Source organism: Archocentrus centrarchus, chromosome 5 (assembly GCF_007364275.1).
Source record: "Archocentrus centrarchus isolate MPI-CPG fArcCen1 chromosome 5, fArcCen1, whole genome shotgun sequence".
NCBI classification, from domain to species: Eukaryota; Metazoa; Chordata; class Actinopteri; order Cichliformes; family Cichlidae; genus Archocentrus; species Archocentrus centrarchus.
Window position 1 is genome coordinate 23768943 of NC_044350.1, and position 20994 is coordinate 23789936.

Sequence of the window (20994 nt, forward strand, 5' to 3'; positions counted from 1 at the left end):
TTCAAGTTTAGAAGCAAAACATAAGTTTCAAGGCAGGCAGAGAGTCAAAGGAATCAGGTAACAGAGAAGTTCTGGGCAGAGATAATAAAGCAGAAAATCAAACATCACAAGGAGTGGCTTGGACTATATAACAATGAGCAAACACAGACTGGTAAAAACAGACGTGAGGAGTTCGAATACTGTATACCCTGTGATTATGCAAATGGAAACAAGTGAGAAGGCAGGAAGGATCAGGTGATCACACTGGTGGGAATGTGGGAAAGGAGTGGCAGGATCTGAAATGGTAAGTGAAAGGTACAAACAGAGCAGGATATCCAAGTGAATGCTAACAAGACATTAACAACAATAATAATAATAACACACTATGGTATCCAAGCACATGTACACTATAATTCCAAAAGTGATATGTACATATGAACTTGAGTGACATCCCCTTCTTAATCCATAGGGTTTAATATGATGTCGCCTCACCCTTTGCAGCTATAACATCTTCAAGGAAGGCTTTCAACACGGTTTAGGAGTGTGTTTATGGGAATTTTTGACCATTCTTCCAGAAGCATATTTGTGAGGTCAGACACTGATGTTGAATGAGAAGTCCTGGCTCACAGTTTCCACTTTAATTCATCCCAAAGGTGTTCTATCAGGTTGAGGTCAGGACTCTGTGCAGGCCAGTCAAGTTCTTCCACACCAAACTCACTCATCCATAGCTTCATGGACCTTACTTTGTGCACTAGCGCGCAGTCATGTTGGAACAGGAAGGAGTCATCCCCAAACTGTTCCCACAAAGTTGGGAGCATGAAATTGTCCAAAATATCTTGGTATGATGAAGCATTAAGAGTTCCTTTCACTGGAACTAAGGGGCTGAGCCCAATGCCTGAAAAATAACCCCAAACCATAATCCTCCCTCCACCAAACTTTACACTTGGCACAGTGCAGTCAGACAAGCACCGTTCTCCTGGCAATCTCTGAACCTAGACTTGTCCATCTGATTGCCAGACAGAGAAGTGATGTCTGGCTTGGATGCAGCTGCCTGACCATGGAAGCCCATTCCAGGAAGTTCTCTACACACCGTTCTTGAGCTAATCTGAAGGCCACATGAAGTTTGGAGGTCACTGTCATTCCCAGTCAATTCCACTTTGTTATAATACCACTAACAGTTGACTGTGGAATGTTTAGCAGCATGGAAATTTCAATTTCGACTGGACTTGTTGCACATGGCATCCTATCACAATACCAATTCACTGAGCTCCTGAGAGTGACCCACATTTCACCACTGTTTGTAAAAGCAGTCTGCATGCCTAGGTGCTTGGTTTTATATACCTGTGGGAATGGAAGTGATTGGATCACCTGAAATCAGTTACTTGGATGGGTGAGTGAATACTTTTTTGCAGTATAGTGTATGCATGCTTGTATCTTCCCTATCTTCTCCTAGATGAGCGGGCCAGTCTTGATGGAACTTTGCATAAACATTTCCCAGGGCACTGTGAGTGCCAGCATCTACAGTATATGGCACTCAAAAATCAAATGTATTTGTACATTTGACAGATCAATTGAGCACCAAATGGAATGTCATAATACAGAATGGAATGTCAGATAAGAATGGTGTATATGTATCATAGCATCATACTATGATTCTAGTATATGTATGCATGGTCCCTATCTCCTATGTGCAGCGCAGGGATTTGCTAATAATAGTAATAATAATAATAAAGTCCAAAAAAGGTGCTGATGTCAAACCCATGAACCCTCACAGACAGGTTGTGGTCAGATGTGCAGCAGTAATTTAAAATAAAACAGCTTTAGTTTGTGCAGGGCACAAAGTCAAACTCATTCTGCAAACATTGTCCCACACCAGCTGATGCAAGCCCCTCTGCAACCCACTTCTAACCCAGCTCCTCCTTTTCATGCTGTTTCTGACTTAGTCAATGTCATGTGACCACTCAGGAATGCCTGCCAGGTCTTGTTAATGCTCTCCCTACCTTAAGCTTTCAATGTATGTACATGGAAGTGCATGAAGGCCCAAGAACAGTCTGCCAAGCAGAAACTGACTGACTGGAAATAGCAATTTTATCTGACTAAAGTGGTTCTGGACTATTATAGAGTACAATTCAAGATGGTTTTTTTTCCCCAAAAACCATGATCACTGCCAGTGAGCAATTACTAAAGTAATGCAATTACATGTCCACAAACATGCCTTTAATCATCTGTAGTTTAAACAAACATATATGATTTCAAAGTACAACAAATACATTTTCAGGCACTGTCTCCTTTGGAGGTAGATTAACCATTACTGTAAGGAAAAGATCCTAAATTTGTATGCACAAACACACACTACATTTTGATTGTTCTTGTAATTTCCCCCCCTAAAACTCTAATTTGTCTTTGCCAAGACCCAGCTTGTGCAGCCTGGACTGTGGTCACGTAGTACAGCAATCACCTGCTGTTGTTACTCTTTAACGTATGAGCGGATGTGTGCCGTACTTTGTTAGCCTGTCGAGCACCTGACCCTCACCCCTGTATGAGTGAAGTTAGACTAGCTCAGAGCGAGGCACTGGAGTTGAAAGAGGCAGGGGAGAAGAAAGAAAGAAAGAAAGAAAGAAAGAAAGAAAGAAAGAAAGAAAGAAAGAAAGAAAGAAAGAAAGAAAGAAAGAAAGAAAGAAAGAAAGAAAGAAAGAAAGAAAGAAAGAAAGAAAGAAAGAAAGAAAATAAACTTAGAAAGAGGCCTCAGTGGGTAAAAGAAGCATTCTAGCAGTAGTAAATGAACAAACAACAGCCATGTAAAGTAATAAGTCTGACCTCATTTTATCCTTAATGACTAAACATTTGAGCAGATGACAACTGTAACTCTAATATGTAGTTGTAATCGCCAAATAATGCAGGGGGAAAAGTTAAATAGCTGTATTTACAAAAAGCCATCTTTGAGTTCATAAAATTGGCCATAAATGTATTTCCTATCATGTACCATCATCATCACTGACCTCCATTAAACAAATACCACAGTGGCCTCTTAGGCAATGCCACCAGGGGCAAACAGATAAGAACAGACCGAATGTTTGCTCTCCAAGGACGGGGTCAAAGTCAAACATTCACATAGGCACAGGTGGCTGCACGTGCACATACTGACATCAGATGACCACACTTACAGTACAGAGCTACAGTACTAACGAAGATCATTGCTTTGATGCCAGTCTGCAAGTATTTAATCAAATCTGACTCCTCCACACAACTTACACATGGATTTATTCCCAAGATACGATCTATGTAATTTGATTTTTTTTTTTTTTTTTTTTTGCATTGGTGGCAGTCACTAAGTGTGGTTAAGGTGTGGTATTCAAAACTTTGTTCAGGCATGTGGTTAATCAGACGTCAGCAGCTGACAGGTGATGTGATGAAGTATACATTCTTCAGTCGCAAAACAAGTTGTAACCAAGTCCCACGGATATGCAAGGGTAGCATGTAGCTTTCTTTGGATCTCACTAATAAAGCTAGCCTTTAATGCAAGACAAACTTGGATTTATAGTCATTTTTTAAACTTTAATATATGTAGAGGGTATAGCAGCCGTGGCAGTTGTTTGACTTGAAATGACAACTTTTTTCTCAAAATAGTATTTAGGCTTTTTTCTCGAAATTTTGACTTGATTCTCAAAATGCATAATTTATTTATTTTTTCTCAATGTGGCCCTAATACTAAACAGAGACACGGACTTGACACAACACATAGAGAAAATTAAACAGTAACACAAAACACTGGACAAAAGGTCCAGGACCATGACAACAGTGTTCCACTGTATGTTTTTCTATCCAGGTATGCTTTTACTGCATTTGCAGTGTGTTTGGGATCATTGTCGTGCTGAAAAATGAAAATGCTACCAATCAGAATGCTTTCCAGATGGCATTGCATGGTGGATCAAAATCTGACCATACTTTTCTGTGTTCATAATTCCATCAATTTTGTCAAGATGAAATGCAGCCTCAGAACATGACAGAGCCTCTACCCTGTTTTACAGATGGTTGTTGCCAAGATATTTTTTGCTAAAAGCTTTTTGGGAATGACCCTCTTGATACAAAAATAACATTTATTAATTTCATTTAATAATTGTGAGCATACTTGGACAAACATGCAAGCATAGACAGACAACATGGTAAGTATATTTGATGCCGGGATGGCAAATATGCACGTTTATGTCTAACAATTATTATTTTAATGATTGGAGAGAAAAAGTGATCTCAAGATGGACTAAATTTAACATGGTCACCCCTTGGCAATCAGGGTTTTTGTTTTTTTCCACACTAATATATGTATTAGACAGTTTTTTCACCCTAAAACGAACGTTTCCATAATCACAGTTTTTGGCCTGTGTCTGTAGCGGAGCTGGCACAGTTGAGGATGTGAAAGCAAATCTGTCATATTTTCTGTGACTGTACATTCAAATTTGTCAACCCTATATTTAGGTTAAATATGGCGGACAGTGTTAAAGCATGAAATAATCACTGTGTCTCAAATCGCAAACTTCCATGCTGTGATTGCACAAGTGCGTTAACACTGACAAGTGTGGCTACATAAACTGCACCACGAGTACCCATATGGTGTGATCATAACAGTGAATATTGACTGTGGAAGGATTTGCATCAACTCCAGATGTTATGTCAGTTTAATTTGTCATGATGATGACTAGGAGAGGCCTCACTTAAGAGTTTCTTTTGGAGGCAGCACGCTGCACTATACTAATGCCTTTATGTGGGGTTTAAAGGAGCAATATGCAATATGAAAACTGATTTGTGTAAATGGTGATTCAACACTGGAGCTTAGGAGTGCCATCCAAAAGCATCTTACCAGGATTTTATTGTGTTTTTGCAGAACAAAGATAAATTTTACATTATAACAAATGCAAGCTAATGAGGTATCCATAATTCTAGGTGCAAACTAGTGAAGTAAAAGATGATGATGTGAGAGATCACAAAATGGTACACAGATTTAAGGAATACACAACATGTAGGTAGCTGAAAGTTTCCATTTTACTTTTAATGGAAACTTTCATGTTTTAATCATGTTTTAATTTGAAACATGATCTCTCCCTCCTCTTTTCCTCCCTCTGCTTCTGCTTGCTCCCAAATCCCCTTTCATTGTACTCTTGAAGTGGTGCGTTACTGAAGAGAGTGCTGCTCTGGTTCTTTATATAACTGTGAAGACAGCTGAGAGTGTACACTGCATCAGTACAGTACCACTCATGGTGGGAGGACTGTGCTCGCATAAGTACTGTAGCAGCAGCAGCAGTCATAGCAGGTATTTACTGTAATTATTTGAGCCCATTAAAGGAACCAGCAATAGAGGTGCTTTTGTAAAAGTCTCAAGACCCGAGCTTCTCAGTTTGTCACTGTCATGACTGTCGCAGATGTAATTTATTTTTAAGTGTTTCAGCTCTATTTGTCAAGGAGGGAAGTCTCATTGAAAGAAGATGGAAGCAGAGCCATTACTGAAATAGATCTGTACTGAATTCAGCAACAGCATATCACATTGAGGACATTCAAGTTTTATATTCAATGTGTTTTATATATATATATATATATATATATATATATATATATATATATATATATATATATATATATATATATATATATAATTTTTTTTTTTTTTCATTGACACTGATAGAAGCATACTGAAGCTTAAATAATGAAAAAGTACAAATGTAGGAATGGAAGCACCTCACACAGGCAGTTTTATGGCACATTTTTGTCCGGGGCATGTTGACGCCTGCAGGACAGGAAGTGTGGAAATGGAAAACCTTTCTGCTCTGACCCTTTAGTCACCTTTACTCATCATATCTGGTGAACACCTGGTGATAATCACCTGCATTCCTAAAGCCCTGTAGTCCTTTTTCAAAAGTACTATAATAGTGTTGGACTCACAGTAGAAAGCTTAAAAGTCTGCATAATCCCCAGTGTGAGGGTTCTTTAGTATTTGCAAATGTGAAGGCAGTGAAGGTCTGGTTCACTCATTTCTTTTTAACTCAAACCACCAGATGTTTTATTTTTATTTTCATTGTCTTGTGGTCAACGCTGACTCAGGCAACATCACTTGAGGTAATTCACCAGATTTTACACTGTTCCCTCAGGAGCCACAAAAGGCTTTATGCAACTATTTTCATATATAGTAGTATTCCCTGAAACTTATAAACTGACTGTTATGTGTTAAAGCTGTGTACTGACCCAGACTGTACTGCCAAATTTGAAATCCAAAGCTACTATGACCACCCTTTGGCTAAGTGCTATTTTGTTTTTAAAACTTAATTTCAACTATTATTGACTGTTAGCTTGCCAGGCTAATTTAATGTTGGCCACCTACTTGAAACTGTAGACTGTGTATAAAAGATGGACTTTGCTACCATGACATCATCTGCTGGTTTATATATATAACTGTTTAAAAGCCTAGAGTTTAGCACTATTACCATCATTGTTTTGTTTTTGTTTGTTTTTTGAGTTAGTAGTGGCCATATTTGGATTAGAAAGTGGAGAGATAAGTTACCTAGCTAACTGCTCAACAAACTGAATCTATATGCTGCTTTTTTTTACATGAACTTCAGACAATTGCAGGAAAATCAGGTGGAAATATTTTCTACAGTTTTCCTTTCTCACATATAGCCCCGCGCAACTGTCTACTTTAAACACATTCACACTCCTGCGATTGTGATGCATGGTTTAGGTGAGGCGAAGGAGCTACCTAGGTGGAGTGGAGAGCCAGCTAGCACACCTCACACTCACACGGTAGCAGTGAATGCATTGGTCTGTAAGCTGCACCATTTGCACGTGTGCAATCCCACGTCATGCAACTTTTTACAGGCAAGCTGGCAGGTTAAAGAGCAGCTAATGTCCAATATGCATCTGACATCTGACCCTTGTTCCTAATAAAGTTTAAAGGCATGTGCTGCAATAAATAAAAAATCATCCAGCATGTAGTTGTCATGAAGAGGGAAATTAGGCATAGAGTGCAAAGTCCTTTTTTGTACCAGGCTGTAAACATTCCTGCTGTAAAGTTTAGAGTTTTAACACAGGAAAAGATAAAGTTTGACTCACTTTTGAAGCCTGCCTCAAGTGGTCATATGAGGAACTGCAGTTTTTGGCACTTCCACATTTGTTTTGTGTTAATTGGAATGATCAGACAAAATTCTTACTATTGATTGATTGATTGATTGATTGATTGATTGGCAGAAAATATCCAAATCCTAACTTGATCTGCACCTGAGGATTTTAGTTATAAAACAAGAAGTCATCAGAGACAAAAATTACCAGTTTTTTTTTTTTTAATGTGCATTTTTGGATGCCATACTGAAGTGCCTTCATAGTAAGCAGTGTGAAACATGTTTTCAACTCTTCGAGCTCGTGAAAGTGCTTCAGTAAAAAAGATAGCACAGGAAACGACACCAAGCTGCTGATTAATTCCTTTAACTATTGAAGTTTATGATAAACTCTCAGTGTTCATTAATTCAAATTAGAGTGGGGAATAGTTCCTGTTTCTCAAACTGTCATGATGATTATGTTCATGCAGGAAACCCTGTCATGGTGTTGCCAGGAAACCAGAAGGTAATCAGTCAGCACTGTCGATCATTCGCCCTATTCTCTTCAAACAGGGTGGGCCTTAATTTCCGTTATTTCACCTTCTCTGTCACTGTAATATCCTGTCTGAATTACCATGAGGTGAATGGCTCACTTTGTCATTTTTGCAATGATTCCCACTGCTGTCAGAGAGCTACTGTGGAAGGAAGGAGGTGAAGTGAAGACTGCGCTGGAGGAGACAGAGAGAAAAAGAGGAAGATATTTATAGCCAGCTCAGCTCAGAGTGCTGTCTTCGAGAAGCACTTTTATTGACCAACCCTTCTTCTCGCTTCCTTTTTCTCTGTCCTGCTTTCATGTGCGTATGTGCCATTATTATGCACTAATTGAGAAGAGAACAAAGGTTACGTTGGCTCACGTGTACACACAGATAATAAAGCACTGTAGACTCTCTGCTTCCAGCAAGCAGGATTATTATGGGGTCTATCTAGTAAAAAAAAAAGAAGTGCAAAGAAACTAAACTTAAATACTAGATCAGTACAAGCAGTAACGCTCATAATTAAACACATGGATTTGCACACTATAAGCAGTGTGATCAAAATGGTTGAAGTGGGATCAGCACTTGTAGTCTTTCATGTTAAACACAGACATGTTTCATTTTTACAGCACATAAAAAAGCATGCAGTGGTATATGGGAACGGAAGTGGCAGAGTTTTAGTTAAGCAACTGGATAGGCAGCTTCTAGAAACCTCCTAAACCACCACAAAGGAACAACAAGAACAACAAAACTCTGTGTGTGTGTGTGTGTGTGTGTGTGTGTGTGTGTGTGTGTGTGTGTGTGTGTGTGTGTGTGTGTGTGTGTGTGTGTGTGTGTGTGTGTGTGTGTGTGTGTGTGTGGGTTTAGAAGAAGACAAGGGGAAGTGTTATGTAAAGCAAAACTAAAAACAAAAACAGAAAAAAAACAAACACTTGCTGCGGTCTTGTTTTAAAATCAAACACCCTGGTTCAGATAAGTGTGACGCAACACCGTTTGTCAACCCAAAAGTGAAAACTAGTTGCAATAATATAGAAGTTTTTAACATTTCCATATTATTACAACCAACACTGGAGAATTGTTTCAAACCCAGCAGTCACTCATGAATCACTACTCATTCAAAACTGCCCAGAATTGTTCTATGAATATAAACTTAGCAGAAAAACTAAGGATATTTGTGTTTGTCCGATTATTTCTTTGCTGTAAAAACGCCTCTTGCCAATAAACTCATTCTGTTGGAAAGGCTGTTTATTTGGTGCCACATTTGTAAGGAAAATGCATTTGTGGGTTTCACCCATGGAAAACTTGCCAAATCTTCTCTGCCAATGCCAAACAGTTTATTGAGCTATTGAGCTTGTTTGGGGTTGTGTATTGGATTGGAGGGTTGAAGTCTGAAGAAACAAGACATATTGGCAATTTAACAGTTTACTCATTTAACAAATAGGGGCCTCAGCAGCAAACGGTCACACAGATTGGTCAGATTGGTCACACACTGCTGTGGCATCCCATTGTGGTTCTGTTGGTCACTCTGGCACAAACAGCATGCCCAAGATGATCCCACAAGTGTTCAATAGGGGTTGAGGACAGGACTGAACGCAGGCCATTCCATCCTCTCCACTTCCAAATTCCGGAGGTATTCTGATTGCTTTTAAAGTCATTTTGAAGTCATTTTGGATAAAAGAGTTCGGTCTCAGACTACGGCAATATGGGATTGTCACTGGTTGCAGAATCGCATCTTGATAATTCTCTGCATTGAGTTTGCCTCCAGTGATGACAATCCTGATTGTCAGCACCTGGAGTACCAGTAGCTCAAAACTAGAGTCAATAGCAGAATAAGCTGTTTGGCATTGGCAGAGAAGATTTGGCAAGTTTTTCATGGGTGCAACCCACAAATGCATTTTCCTGTGCATGAGTGTAACATGCTAACGACCACGCCACTGTGCTGCCCCATGTTTCAGATCATCGAGCAAATTTTAATATTAGACAAAGGTAACCTGAGTAAATACAAAATGCAGTGTTTAAATAATGATTTCATTTATTGAGAGAAAATAATTATAGAAATCTATCTGTCCCTGTGTGAAAAAAGTAACTGCCCCCTAAACCTAATAACTGGTTGTGTCACCCTTGGCAGCAAGAACTGCAATCAAATGTTTGTGATAACTGACAATGAGTCTTTCACATCACTGTGGAGCAATTTTGGCTCACTCTTCTTTGCAGAAGTGTTTTAATTCAGCCACACTGGTTTTCAAGCATGAACGGCCTGTTTAAGGTCTTGCCAAAGCATCTCAATTGGATTGACCTCAATTGGAGTGACCTAGTCAAAGTATGGACTTTGACTAAGCCACCCCAAAACCTTCACTTTGTTTATTTATTTATAGAGAAGAAGCAGAGTTGTCAAGGCAGTTGCATTCTTTGCCATCTTCCCAAATTCTGGGATCATACAAAACTGTCTGAAAATAAAACCCCAGTTTCCCATACAGGGATTATGTCTAATCCTGGACTAAATACTTTTTCCTATTGTGGTCTTCATTGACTTTTTCCTTTTAGTCTAGGACCATGCTTAATCCACGACTGGGAAACCGTCTGAAAAAGTCTTGTTTAAAGTGAATATGCGCTTTGTACTACCAGTTTCAAGAGATTTTCTGATAATTTTTTCAGTGTTCATTTCCGAAATTTATAGAGACTGAACCAGTAAAAAAAAAAACCTGGGAAAAACCCAATCACCAACCGCGGACTTAGATTATAATATACTTTAATGCTTCATGCTGATTCCTTAATACCAAAAAAAGAAAAACCAAACAAAAAAACCCAACAAGTGTCTTGTAAGCCATCAATAAGTAAAACTAGTTCTTCATTCACTATAATTCACGTCATTTCCAGCATAGATTGGTGGTCAGAAATAAGGAGGAAGCATGTTAAAGAAAAAAATATTTCAATATTTATTTGCGGTATAAACATGTCTTGTGTTGATTCCATATACTGTACAATACGTAGGGTCAATCGCATTTCCTTCAGTAGATAGAAAGGTGAAACTGCCCCAGGTAACACACCCTTTGTTTTTATACACAGACAGATTGCATCTTTTTTTTTTTTTTAAAAAACTGTTTACAGCACAATACAAAACAGCTATTCAACGTGACTTTGAAGCTGTAACACGATGCAAGATGCATTGTCAAAAAATCCCTGAAAATTTCCTCACTGAGGTAACATTTTTAATCATTCACTTTTTCTTTCACTTTGTATTTCACGCCTCTCCTCTCCTCTCGCTCATTCACACCTTTCTCTCCAGAGCAAAATCTCACCAAGATGTAGCTACAAGTTTAAGGACACAGAAACGGCCGTTCCCGTGATCTGGCAAATTTACAAACAGAGAAAAACACTTAATTCCTCTTTCATTGTTACAAAGACACACACAGAAAAAAAAAAAAAAATCACAAGAAAGCAGCTTGAAATCAATCGTATCTTTTTAAATAGAAAAGCTCTGTTCTGAAATATATTTCAATCCCAGGGTGCAAGTGATCAAGTCCTCTGTGTTTTTCCTATTGTAAGTGGGATATGACTCCAGACAAGGAAAGTCCATTCAAGCATGGTAGTATTATTTTCATCTCTGACGCTAAAACAGGAGAGGAAATTTTGCATATAAATTCATAACATATATACTGAGATATACAGTATATTAATATTGAAAGGCCACAGGAATAGCATAGAGCACATTATATCAAAACCAAGACGGAACAACACCTTGTAATTATTCAAGCCAGGTTGGTGTGACGGCCTATTGTGAAACATAACTGGCATGCTGAACCACAGCTCTGGCTGTGTGGAGCAGTGTGTGTGTGTGTGTGTGTGTGTGTGTGTGTGTGTGTGTGTGTGTGTGTGTGTGTGTGTGTGTTTGTCTTTAAATGTGTATGTTAGTGAGTCTTTCAGGTTGGTACTGGACACCCCAGGAGAAATGTTACTTCAGTCCATAAGCCATAATCAAGCTGGATCTTGTGTAATTACATAGAATAGATATAGTACAAAAAGAAGAAAATTTAAAAATGTTGAGGTCTTAGATCTACAAAATACTGCAAAAAAAAGGTGTTTTGATATATTGCAGAGTAACAAAGAGGACCTCGTGTGACCCGTTAAGGTAAAAAGACAGCTTGCAGTCTGTTATTACCGTGTTCTTACTCAGATAACAGATAACAAACTTTTTTTTTTTCCACACAATTTTTTTTTTCTAAGGTGAGATACAAAGAGTATTGAACAGTCAGCATTAGAAACAAGTTAGAAAGATTATATAAGGCCAGCTAAAACCAACCCTCTCCAGATTCAGTTGCTGTGCTCGCAGAAAACCCCGTTCATAGTTTCTGTCTAGACAAACGTCCACATCTCGACTTCGAAGACAAATTTCCTCAGTTTTACTGTGAATGCTGGACCTCATGTGAAAACCAAATTATTTATTATAACTCGCCAGTGCGCCGGATCAATCAGCAAACTCGGCATCTTTGAGTTAACCCTAAGGTTGTATATTCATTTTATCACCTTAAGGGAGAACATAGTTTCCAGTTTTTGCGGTTGCTGTTTCCTAAGAGCGGCTGCCTCAGCATCTCTATACTGGTCATTGTCAAGCTAAACATATCCCCCATTACACCTGGCACAGAACACCACCTGGACTTGCTTTGCTTTAGCAAGATGTTTTTGTTTTTTTGTGAGCATTCAGCTCTCTGATTACAGCTGCAAATAGCAGGTTATTTCTCTGTAGTTTTTTTGTTAGTTTGTTTTTCAGGGATTGTAATTACTCACGTTGCTAAATTTGTTACAGTTTTTTTCTGCCGATTTCAGAAAGCAAGACTTTAATCTCTGCAGTGTGACCCTTTGTGTTTCCCCTGCTAGTAACATTTTTGTACATGAAAGCTGGAACAGAAAAATAAACTTTTCGGGGTTTCAACGTTAAGGAGCAGACTTTCTGATTAATAGGTGGTGTTCATCGGGCTCAGCTGTGCAATTCTAACACATTTGTGCAAGAAGAAGAAAATGTTCTTTCATGAGGCCCAGCGCACCTACAAGTCCAATTAGCATGGTATTATTTGGAGTCTTTCTGAAAATCGCTGCAGGTTTGTTCAAGTGCTACAGATGTGGACACTGTCTCAGAAAACACTTCGACTACATGCTGTGTGCCGCTGTGATCAGCAGCAACAGCAGTTAAATAAAACGGTCCTCATTATGTCGCTCCACCTGGTGAAGTATCATCCAACCCGTGGTTGAGTTTACTGTTAGAGAGCATACAGCACCACAGCATGCTCTGGTATACAAAATAATAAAGATCTGTTTAATATTTGCTCTATGTAGGATATTCATTTGTGTTTAATATATATTTCTTTTAATAATATACCCAAGGCTTAAGGGTGAATCAACTCAGACAAAGCTTTCTTTGACACAATGGGTGATCCCTTTTTAGAAAGACCTTCCTTCTCAATTTCCTCCAATGCAATTAAGGGACATGAAACTGCTTAAGTAAGTGTAGTCTAGCTGAGGCCAGTCCCGGTCCACAACACCAGAATCCAAACACAGACCACAAGGTAAAGTCCCCTGACCTCAAATACTTTTTGGCAAGTCTCTCTTGAAGGAGGCTAACATAGGCCAAGAAACTGACTTGGAGGAAAGAGATATTTTAATAAAACAAATTATTAAAATATCCAGAACAGCTGACAAACAACTGGATGAACAGTCATACGGGGAAGGAAGAAAGAACTGGGAAATGCGCTCGAAAAGAGTTGGCCAAACGTCATACACGCAAAAGTAACTTCTCCCACCTCCAGCCGTGATTCAACTCCTAACCCTGGAAGTAGGGCATGCTACTTCTAGCCCGCTGCTTGTTTTAACCCCTATCCTTGGTCCTCTGCTCAGGGCCCAGTTTTTGCTCCCCCCCTACTGCACCGTGCAGCTGTCAGGACTCGTCGCAGCCTGGGACTGGCCTCTCCTCTCTCCACTCCTCTTCTCTGAATGTCTCTTTATCTGACTGCTTCCAGCACCGGTTCCAAGTGCCAACAAGTCAATGGCTACACCACTGTGCAAACTGCATTAGGTCATACAAACCTAAAGAGAAACAAAACTTAAAAAAAAAAAAAAAAAAAGAACCATCTCAACACCCATTCCACTTTAATTTTACAATCTCTTAAGCCATTACTGGATTGGATTACTTTTTGGACAAAGATAAGATTTATAAGGTATAGATCTGTGCGTAAATGTACATAAAAATATACAAAAATGCATATAGACATACTGAATTTGTTAAGGACTGCCCATACATTTTCTGCTATGTACGTTAACATACATACATTACACACAGTACAAACATACATACTTTGTTTATATCTGTGTGTTTGTGTGTGCGTGCGTGTGTGTTAATTCCTTGGTTTTTAAAAACTCTACATTCAGTAGAGTGAGATTTCCTATGAATAAATCCCAGCTTTTCCACTTGGCACCAGTCACCTCGGCTCGAGAGCCGAGACAGATAGACGAAGAGGATGCAGTCATCTTATAAATCAAGCACTATAGATTCTCCATGTTCCTATCTTTGTATGAAGCTGTCTGTCCTGCTGTGATCATTTAATATCTCAGTTAAATCTCCCTTGTTCTTCGTTTACAAGTTGATAAGGGAGAACAGCTTTGTTAACCAACAGTATCCCTCTCCGGGTTAAAAAAAAAAAAACCTCCCCATTCCCTTTAACGTGGCATCTGTGACTCCTCCTGTCGCTTCAACGCTGCTCCGTGGCCAGGCTCTCAGACAACGAGCCTCAGGAGGCTAAAACATTCATTGAAACTGGCTGCTCTCCTGCAGTGCAGCCACTTGTTGACATGGTAACAACACCACCATGATCCCCCCCCCACATGTTGTAATGGGGACAGACGCAAGTCTCATTTTCATGTGGACTCTAGCGTGTCCAGTTGAAACACGTTGTGATTGGTTGGCGTGGTGAAGAAGAGCTGGTCGTGCGTCGGCGAGGTCGAGTGGTTGTCGCAGGGGCTGTTGAGACCCAGTGTCCGCTCAAAGTCAAGGAGCTGGCCCATGAAGTTGAAGTTCGGGGAGATGTTTGATTTTTTCCGCTTGACAAAGTCGTAGGCGTCGTTGAGCGACAGGTTGAGCTTCTGCATCAGGTAAGCCACGGTGACAGTGACGGAGCGGCTGATCCCGGCCAGACAGTGGACCAGTATGCCGCACTTTTTGGAGCGTGCCTCGTCTGAGGAGGGGGGGGGGGCAAGGAGATGAGAACATAAATGAGAACACAAGAGCAGAGAGCATGAGAGAAATGGTCATTGTGAAAACCAGTGTTTCATTCTTAATACTGAGAATTAAATGTGTCAATGACTCAGAAAGAAAAGCTTATATGAAACTGTATAAAACATAATTAGTCAGATGTATGTGTAGTTTCATTTAACACCAGTCTAAAGGTCAGTGACTGAAACTGTGAAAGTAAATGACATTTTTATGAGTATTAATATAAATATGTAAAATAAAATAGAAAAGTAATTATGTTATTATTATTAGGTAAAATTATTTTACTGTGTACTGTGCTTAATTTTTTCTAGCACACTGGGTTTGCACCCCTTTCCAAATAAAGCCAAATTATTAATGTTCAAAGTTTGTTGTCAGAGGAGGGAAAAGATAGCAAAAGAGGTGAGTGTGACAGTGAAACAAGTGAACCTCAGACAGGCTTTCACTCATCGGAGAGCTCCGGGACTTGAGAAGGTTCAAATGTTCACTTGGCATTATTTCTACTAGATCAGCAAGTAACAGAACCTGCCTAATACAGGGTCATACTGCAGTGGAAGCCGCCCCATGCCACTTTCATTTGGAAATTTAGAAAGTTTGAACAGCACCATATAATCAGAGAGAGAACTGACACAGTCCATCTCAAAGTCATTAAAATAATCTGCAGCTATTTTGAGATACTTTTATGGCATTAAATGCACAAGTGTGACTGACTTTTATCATTTTATGCCACTGTGATTGAATTTTTTACCTTTGGGTTCAAATCTGCTGATTTGCACGGTCTCCCTTGCTTTTTCCACTGGTACTCTGACATCCTCCCACGCTCCAAAGACATGCATGCTAGATTATTTGCTCATTCTAAATTAGCCATAGATGTGGGACTGAAGGGTGTCTACACATGATGGGTTTTCCAGCTTTTACCCTGCCTCTCACCCTGTGACAGCTGGGATAGCCTCCAGTCACCTACCAACTGCAGCTAGATTAGAATTTAAGGAAACGGATGGATAATGTTGAACTGTTGGTCCAATAAGAACAGATAAATGATACTACACAATTTTTAAAAAATTATTAATTTGATTGAAGGCTTACTGTGTAAATAACCACCATAGTATTCACTAAACCTATTGGCCATTACATGCACCCTGAGTGTAGAATGTAGGACTGTGATATAACTGCACTGAAAATCAATAAAACAAGCAGCAAGAACGATAAGAATAAAAATTTACAAGCGTCTTTCAAAAAAACCCTGCATATCATACTGAAATTACTAGATTTTCAATGCAGAATGAGCTCTGTCACTGACGGCAGAATGTCATATTTCATTCTGCTTTCTAGCTCTGGTCCGTAGAAAAACCTGAATAGAAAAAGCATCTTACATTATTAACCGGCTACATCCATCCACCTATCAGTTTCGAGCCCTTGCACTTGCATCTCTACAGGCCATTAGAGTGAGAGTTAAGTGCTCCTTTCCTTCCTTTCTTCTCTCCCTCTCTCTTTCATCTCTCTCTCTGCCTGAGTCTCTTGTTGTAGGATTGGGGTCAGTTGGCTCATGAGCTCAGGCTGCCAAGGCGATGCCAAATTAAATTTATATGTGATGTGTGCTCACTTTCCACAATGAAGAAAGGGGCAGAAATCCTGATGTATCAAAAAACCCAACTCTACAAGCTTCAGAAGTCAAATAAGTAACCCGTAGTTAATCTGCTTGAATTGATTTGTAGACTGAGCAGCATTACCGCACTTTACTCGTTCTTTGGACACACAACAATGTAAGAAGCTTACAGTTATGTCAGAAACTTTAAATCCTTCCCTCTCTATATTCTTGCATTCAGAAAAGGAAAAACATGCTCAAACACTAATTTTAGGTATTTAAGGAACTACAACTTTCAGCAGCGCAGTCTGAAGTCATGCGTGCAGCTCCTTCACCCATAACCTTGTTGTTTCCAAAAAGATCTGGTGTAATCCCTGCTTATTACAGCCAGCTCCATTTAACATCAGCATGACCCAAATCTGCCACGACCTCTGGCTCTGGAATATGTCTCACTTCCTCCCACCTACCGTGAATCATTACTTTAAAGAAACAAAAGGACAAGAGTCAGTTGTCTGGACAATCTAAGACATGCATGAAGACTCTGGCACTGACTCATTCGAGAGGGAATTCACTCATTCTCTAGGAATTGAGTGAGAAGGAATGACGGGAATGATGGGAAACACTGGAAATGGGACAAGATGAAGACTAAAAAAAAAAAAAAAAAATCTATCTTCAGCGTGACCTCATTCTCGAAGAATCCGTTTCCATGTTTTATTCACAGCATTGCCTTTTCATTCTGTGATTTCAAATTCCTGTTTTATCAGTCACAGTGAAATGCAGGCTTAGCAAAACCACACTACATCCGTTTAAAACTATTTCCTAAGAAGCAATTTATATGCATGGCTTGTGATTAAAATCTTGAATAAAGGCAGCCAAAGTGACTAACAAAGTGCAGATAATAACAGCACTGAATGGACTAGTATTTATATAGCACTTTTGTAACTCTAATTGAGCTCTCAAAGTGCTCTTTTCTTTCTTTTTTTTAACAGCAAGCCACATTCATCCGTTCACACACATTCATACAGTGCTTTGTTCTATGCCTTTAACTGCTTTATAACTATCAAACAATCTAATATGTAGATTTTGGCATGATTGACAATAAATCCCTCTTAATATGAGATCTTGGGCTCAACTCAAGAAAATTATCAGCACACTGACTGATAATAAAAACTGCTACCCTGCTGTGACCAAAAACGTGTTCTAAATAAACTGATATATATCTGACATAACTGCATTCTCCACTGCCACTCACCAATGAAGGAAATGGCCTCGGGGAAAAACTGAGAGAGGTTTTGGCTCCAGTGATCGGAGATGGGAATCTGTTTGTACTTGAAGTCCCCTTCGTGTTCAAACATGTTGGGCAGGTTGGGCGTCACGTTAAGGATGTACTTGATATTGTATTTGCTGAGCACATCCAGGTTGGTGGAGTCTTTGGCACAGCCCAGGTAAAGGTAGGGCAGGATCTGGACGGGGAACGCTGGCTGGTTGTTGGGGAGCGGACTCCCCTCCGACTCTGTGGCGCTCCCCGGCTCGCGGTCCGATTCCCCATCTGAGCAGTCGGAGCTGATGCGGAGTCCTCCAAGACCAAGGACGGAGGCTGGTGGGGAGCTGCTGGGACAGGAGCAATCCAAATTGGTCTCGCAGTGCTCTGGGTACTCTGACTGGAACTTGTTGAAGCCACCTAAGCATGACAAAAAGATGAAAAACATGTTTGGGTAAAGCCAAGGAAGCAATTTCACTGGGGGGTGGGTTAAAAATGTACATAACCAAAGGCAGTATGAGTATGTGTAATTAAATATGACCCTGAATAAGAAGAAATGACCCTTTATACAAGGAAATATAACTTGAAAAAAATAATAATGGAAAGGATAAAAAGATTGCTACTGAAATTGCCTAAATGAAGACTTAACATGGTGAACAGAAAAGGTGTAGAAGAGGATACCCGAATAAAACCACTTTACACGCCTTTTTAATTACGCTAGCTTTAATGTTCAGAAAAATGAAAATGTCAAAGGTATTATTAAACCTGAAATGTATCTGATATTTTGAGTTTGTGTGAAAATGCTGCTATTCTTTCCATTGGCATCTTTTCACGCACGTCTTTGTCATGCATTTGGCTGACAGTTAAAGGATAATAACGTGGTATTTACGTCAGTTTGAACGAGAAAAAGCAGGCTGGACAGATGTGCCTCCATTGAGAAAAGCTGAGCCCTGCGGAGAATCAGCAGCAGAGCAGGACAGTTAGCTCCGCAGCAACACTACACAGCTCAGCGGACTTTTTGTGAATGGCAGCTCAGGTTGTGACTCCCATCAAAGATTTGTCTCTGTGGCTAAAACACCAATCTATTATCGCTGCCATAACTTATTTCATCGCGTTTCGTGTCTTTTTAGACAACGTCGGCTTGTTTTTTTTTTGTGGGACTATTCGTAGCGCGCCGTCGTGTCCTCGTTTCTCCGTTCATTCATGAAAAAAAAAAAACCGCTTGTCTTTTCCTGAAGGAACACAACATGGCGGGGCCGTACTTGCAGCGTTTAATTGAAAACACGCTGTATTTGAAAGTTCTTTCTGCACTTAGAGTACGAGGCTTTGTTTATGCTTTTCTTTTGAAAATAATTTCCACTTTACGAATAAAAGTCTAAAGCGACAATTTAGATCGGAAGTAGGAAACATCTGTCGAACATCTTCATTCTGACCGCATCTGATTTGTTGCACACTGTTTGACGTTTTAACAGTAACAGTTTATTTTATTATGCAAAACTATGGCGGCCTCATTCATTCCTGATAAACTTTAGTGTGCAGACAGATGATAACAGCTGGATTTATTTGAAGTGGCGCCACATTGTGACCCCTAAATACCCCTACAAACACTTTATTAATGCAATAATGTTTTATAGGCTACTGATAGGAGTGGCCTTCTGCAGCTTAGCTATGTGACTCCACCAGATAAAATCTGCCTTAACGCGCACACACAAGATCTGTTCCAGGGATGCCACAATCCCCCAAAACATACACCAAATACACTTAATGTGGCGTTTAATTGCAGCATCCCAGGTGGGATAAATACCCCAGTGAGATTTACACTGACTTCTTTTTGGGACTGTGGTGAGTGACACTACCAGAACACTCATCTAGTTCATCTGGGAATGCCTAAGTTAATCAAACGAGAGCGAAATCAAGCAATTTGCCGCACTCACGTTTGACAGGAAACAGTGTGACACTTTTATGAATTAAAGGCACTTGCATGAATTAAAGGCACAACAACACACAATCAAACCTTCAGATTTAAAGCAATCTGATCTTACCCTCTAGATAAAAAGCCTTACAGCCGTCGTCCCGGAGCTTCTGCAGGAGCAGCCCCAGCACGGAGCTCCCCAGCCCGGACTCCTGCCGCTCCGAAGTCGCCTCGTCGTAGAGCACCACTACGTCCGTCTTGCACCTCTTAACAAATTTCTCCTTGTCCTCGTTGTTGGGGATGATGGAGCGGATGGGGAGGTTGCCCTTCTTCAACCTCCGGAGCATGAGGCCCGGGATGGCCAGGTTGATGGCCGACTCGATGTGCGAGGACTCGTATAGCTCATGGGGTCTGCAGTCCAGTAGCAGCAGAGAGCTGGCCCCGGACTCCAGCTCCTCCTGCAGCCACTCCACGCTCTTACTCGACATCATCATCATAGTCACGATCACAGAGCATCCCCACAGATGATTAATTTTCATCAGTGAAACGTTAATCTTCCTGTCCCCTGCTGTGACATGAGAACAACACAACAGAATAGAGAAAAAAAAAATAAAAATCACGGCGCTAAACTTCCCTTCCCGCGGCCACCGCCGCCGCTGCTCCTGCTGCTGTTCCTGCGGGCGCAACGCACCCAACACACACTTCCACACGCGCGCACACACATCCAACACACACGCACCGATGCCCCTCTAGTGGGAGCAGGAAACTTGAACATGCAGAGGTTTCTTTCCCTCCTTCCTTCAGTCCGATTGAAGTGGAGATTTCATTCCAGTCCATCGACGTCCATTTGGTGAGCTCGCTCCAACTTTGAGGCGTCCGCAGACCGACAAAATGGCCCAAATAAGCCTCGTTACTGTCTCGGGATGTGAGCTTAGGATGAGCTGATGATGCTAAAGCCCATGATTATTGTTATTATCGGACATGCTTGGCCCGTGGAGCGCCTCTGGTTTGTCATTTCCACTGGATGCGTTAAAGAGGCTCTGCGGGCTTGTCACTGAGGAGAGGGAGGAGCGCAGAGATTTAAAGGCGCAGAGCTGCTGGAGATTCACAGGCGCTCAGTGTAGTTTCACAACATACTATCCATTCATTGATACTCTGCAGCCTATACTCTAAGTTTGAATAAAAAGAGGCCGACTTAGGGCGAGAAATCTACAAATTAAAGTCCCACTTCGATTTCTACATGTATGCCTCTTCCGCTCGTGGAAACCTGCATCCTTTGAGTCTGTTAGAGCAGCATTTTTTTTTTTTTTTGCGTTTTAGGAGTTTAGTTGTAAATGTAAACTTTAACAATCCTTCTCTGTTGAACCATGAATGATGTTTTAGGGATTAA

At 40.3% G+C, this 20994-nt stretch overlaps 1 protein-coding gene across 1 annotated transcript; it reads right to left on the reverse strand.

The window, feature by feature from the left end:
- Window positions 1–10500: 10500 nt before the first annotated feature.
- LOC115780322 (dual specificity protein phosphatase 7) lies at window positions 10501–20639 on the reverse strand. The gene is made up of 4 exons (XM_030729453.1): window positions 20344–20639; window positions 19735–20172; window positions 17684–18112; window positions 10501–14811 (listed from the first exon to the last, which is right to left on the reverse strand). The coding sequence occupies exons 2-4, from the start codon at window positions 20141–20143 to the stop codon at window positions 14495–14497; spliced, it is 1155 nt and encodes a 384-aa protein (XP_030585313.1). The 5' UTR covers window positions 20144–20172; window positions 20344–20639; the 3' UTR covers window positions 10501–14494.
- Window positions 20640–20994: the final 355 nt, after the last annotated feature.

Excerpts from the sequence above, each read along its gene's own strand:
- LOC115780322 (XM_030729453.1), bottom strand. The coding sequence starts at position 20,143 with ATGAAAATTAATCATCTGTGGGGATGCTCTGTGATCGTGACTATGATG. Across the intron at positions 18,113-19,734 it reads TAAGGCTTTTTATCTAGAGG|GTGGCTTCAACAAGTTCCAG; the intron begins GTAAGATCAGAT and ends TGTCATGCTTAG. Across the intron at positions 14,812-17,683 it reads CGAGGCCATTTCCTTCATTG|ACGAGGCACGCTCCAAAAAG; the intron begins GTGAGTGGCAGT and ends CCCCCTCCTCAG.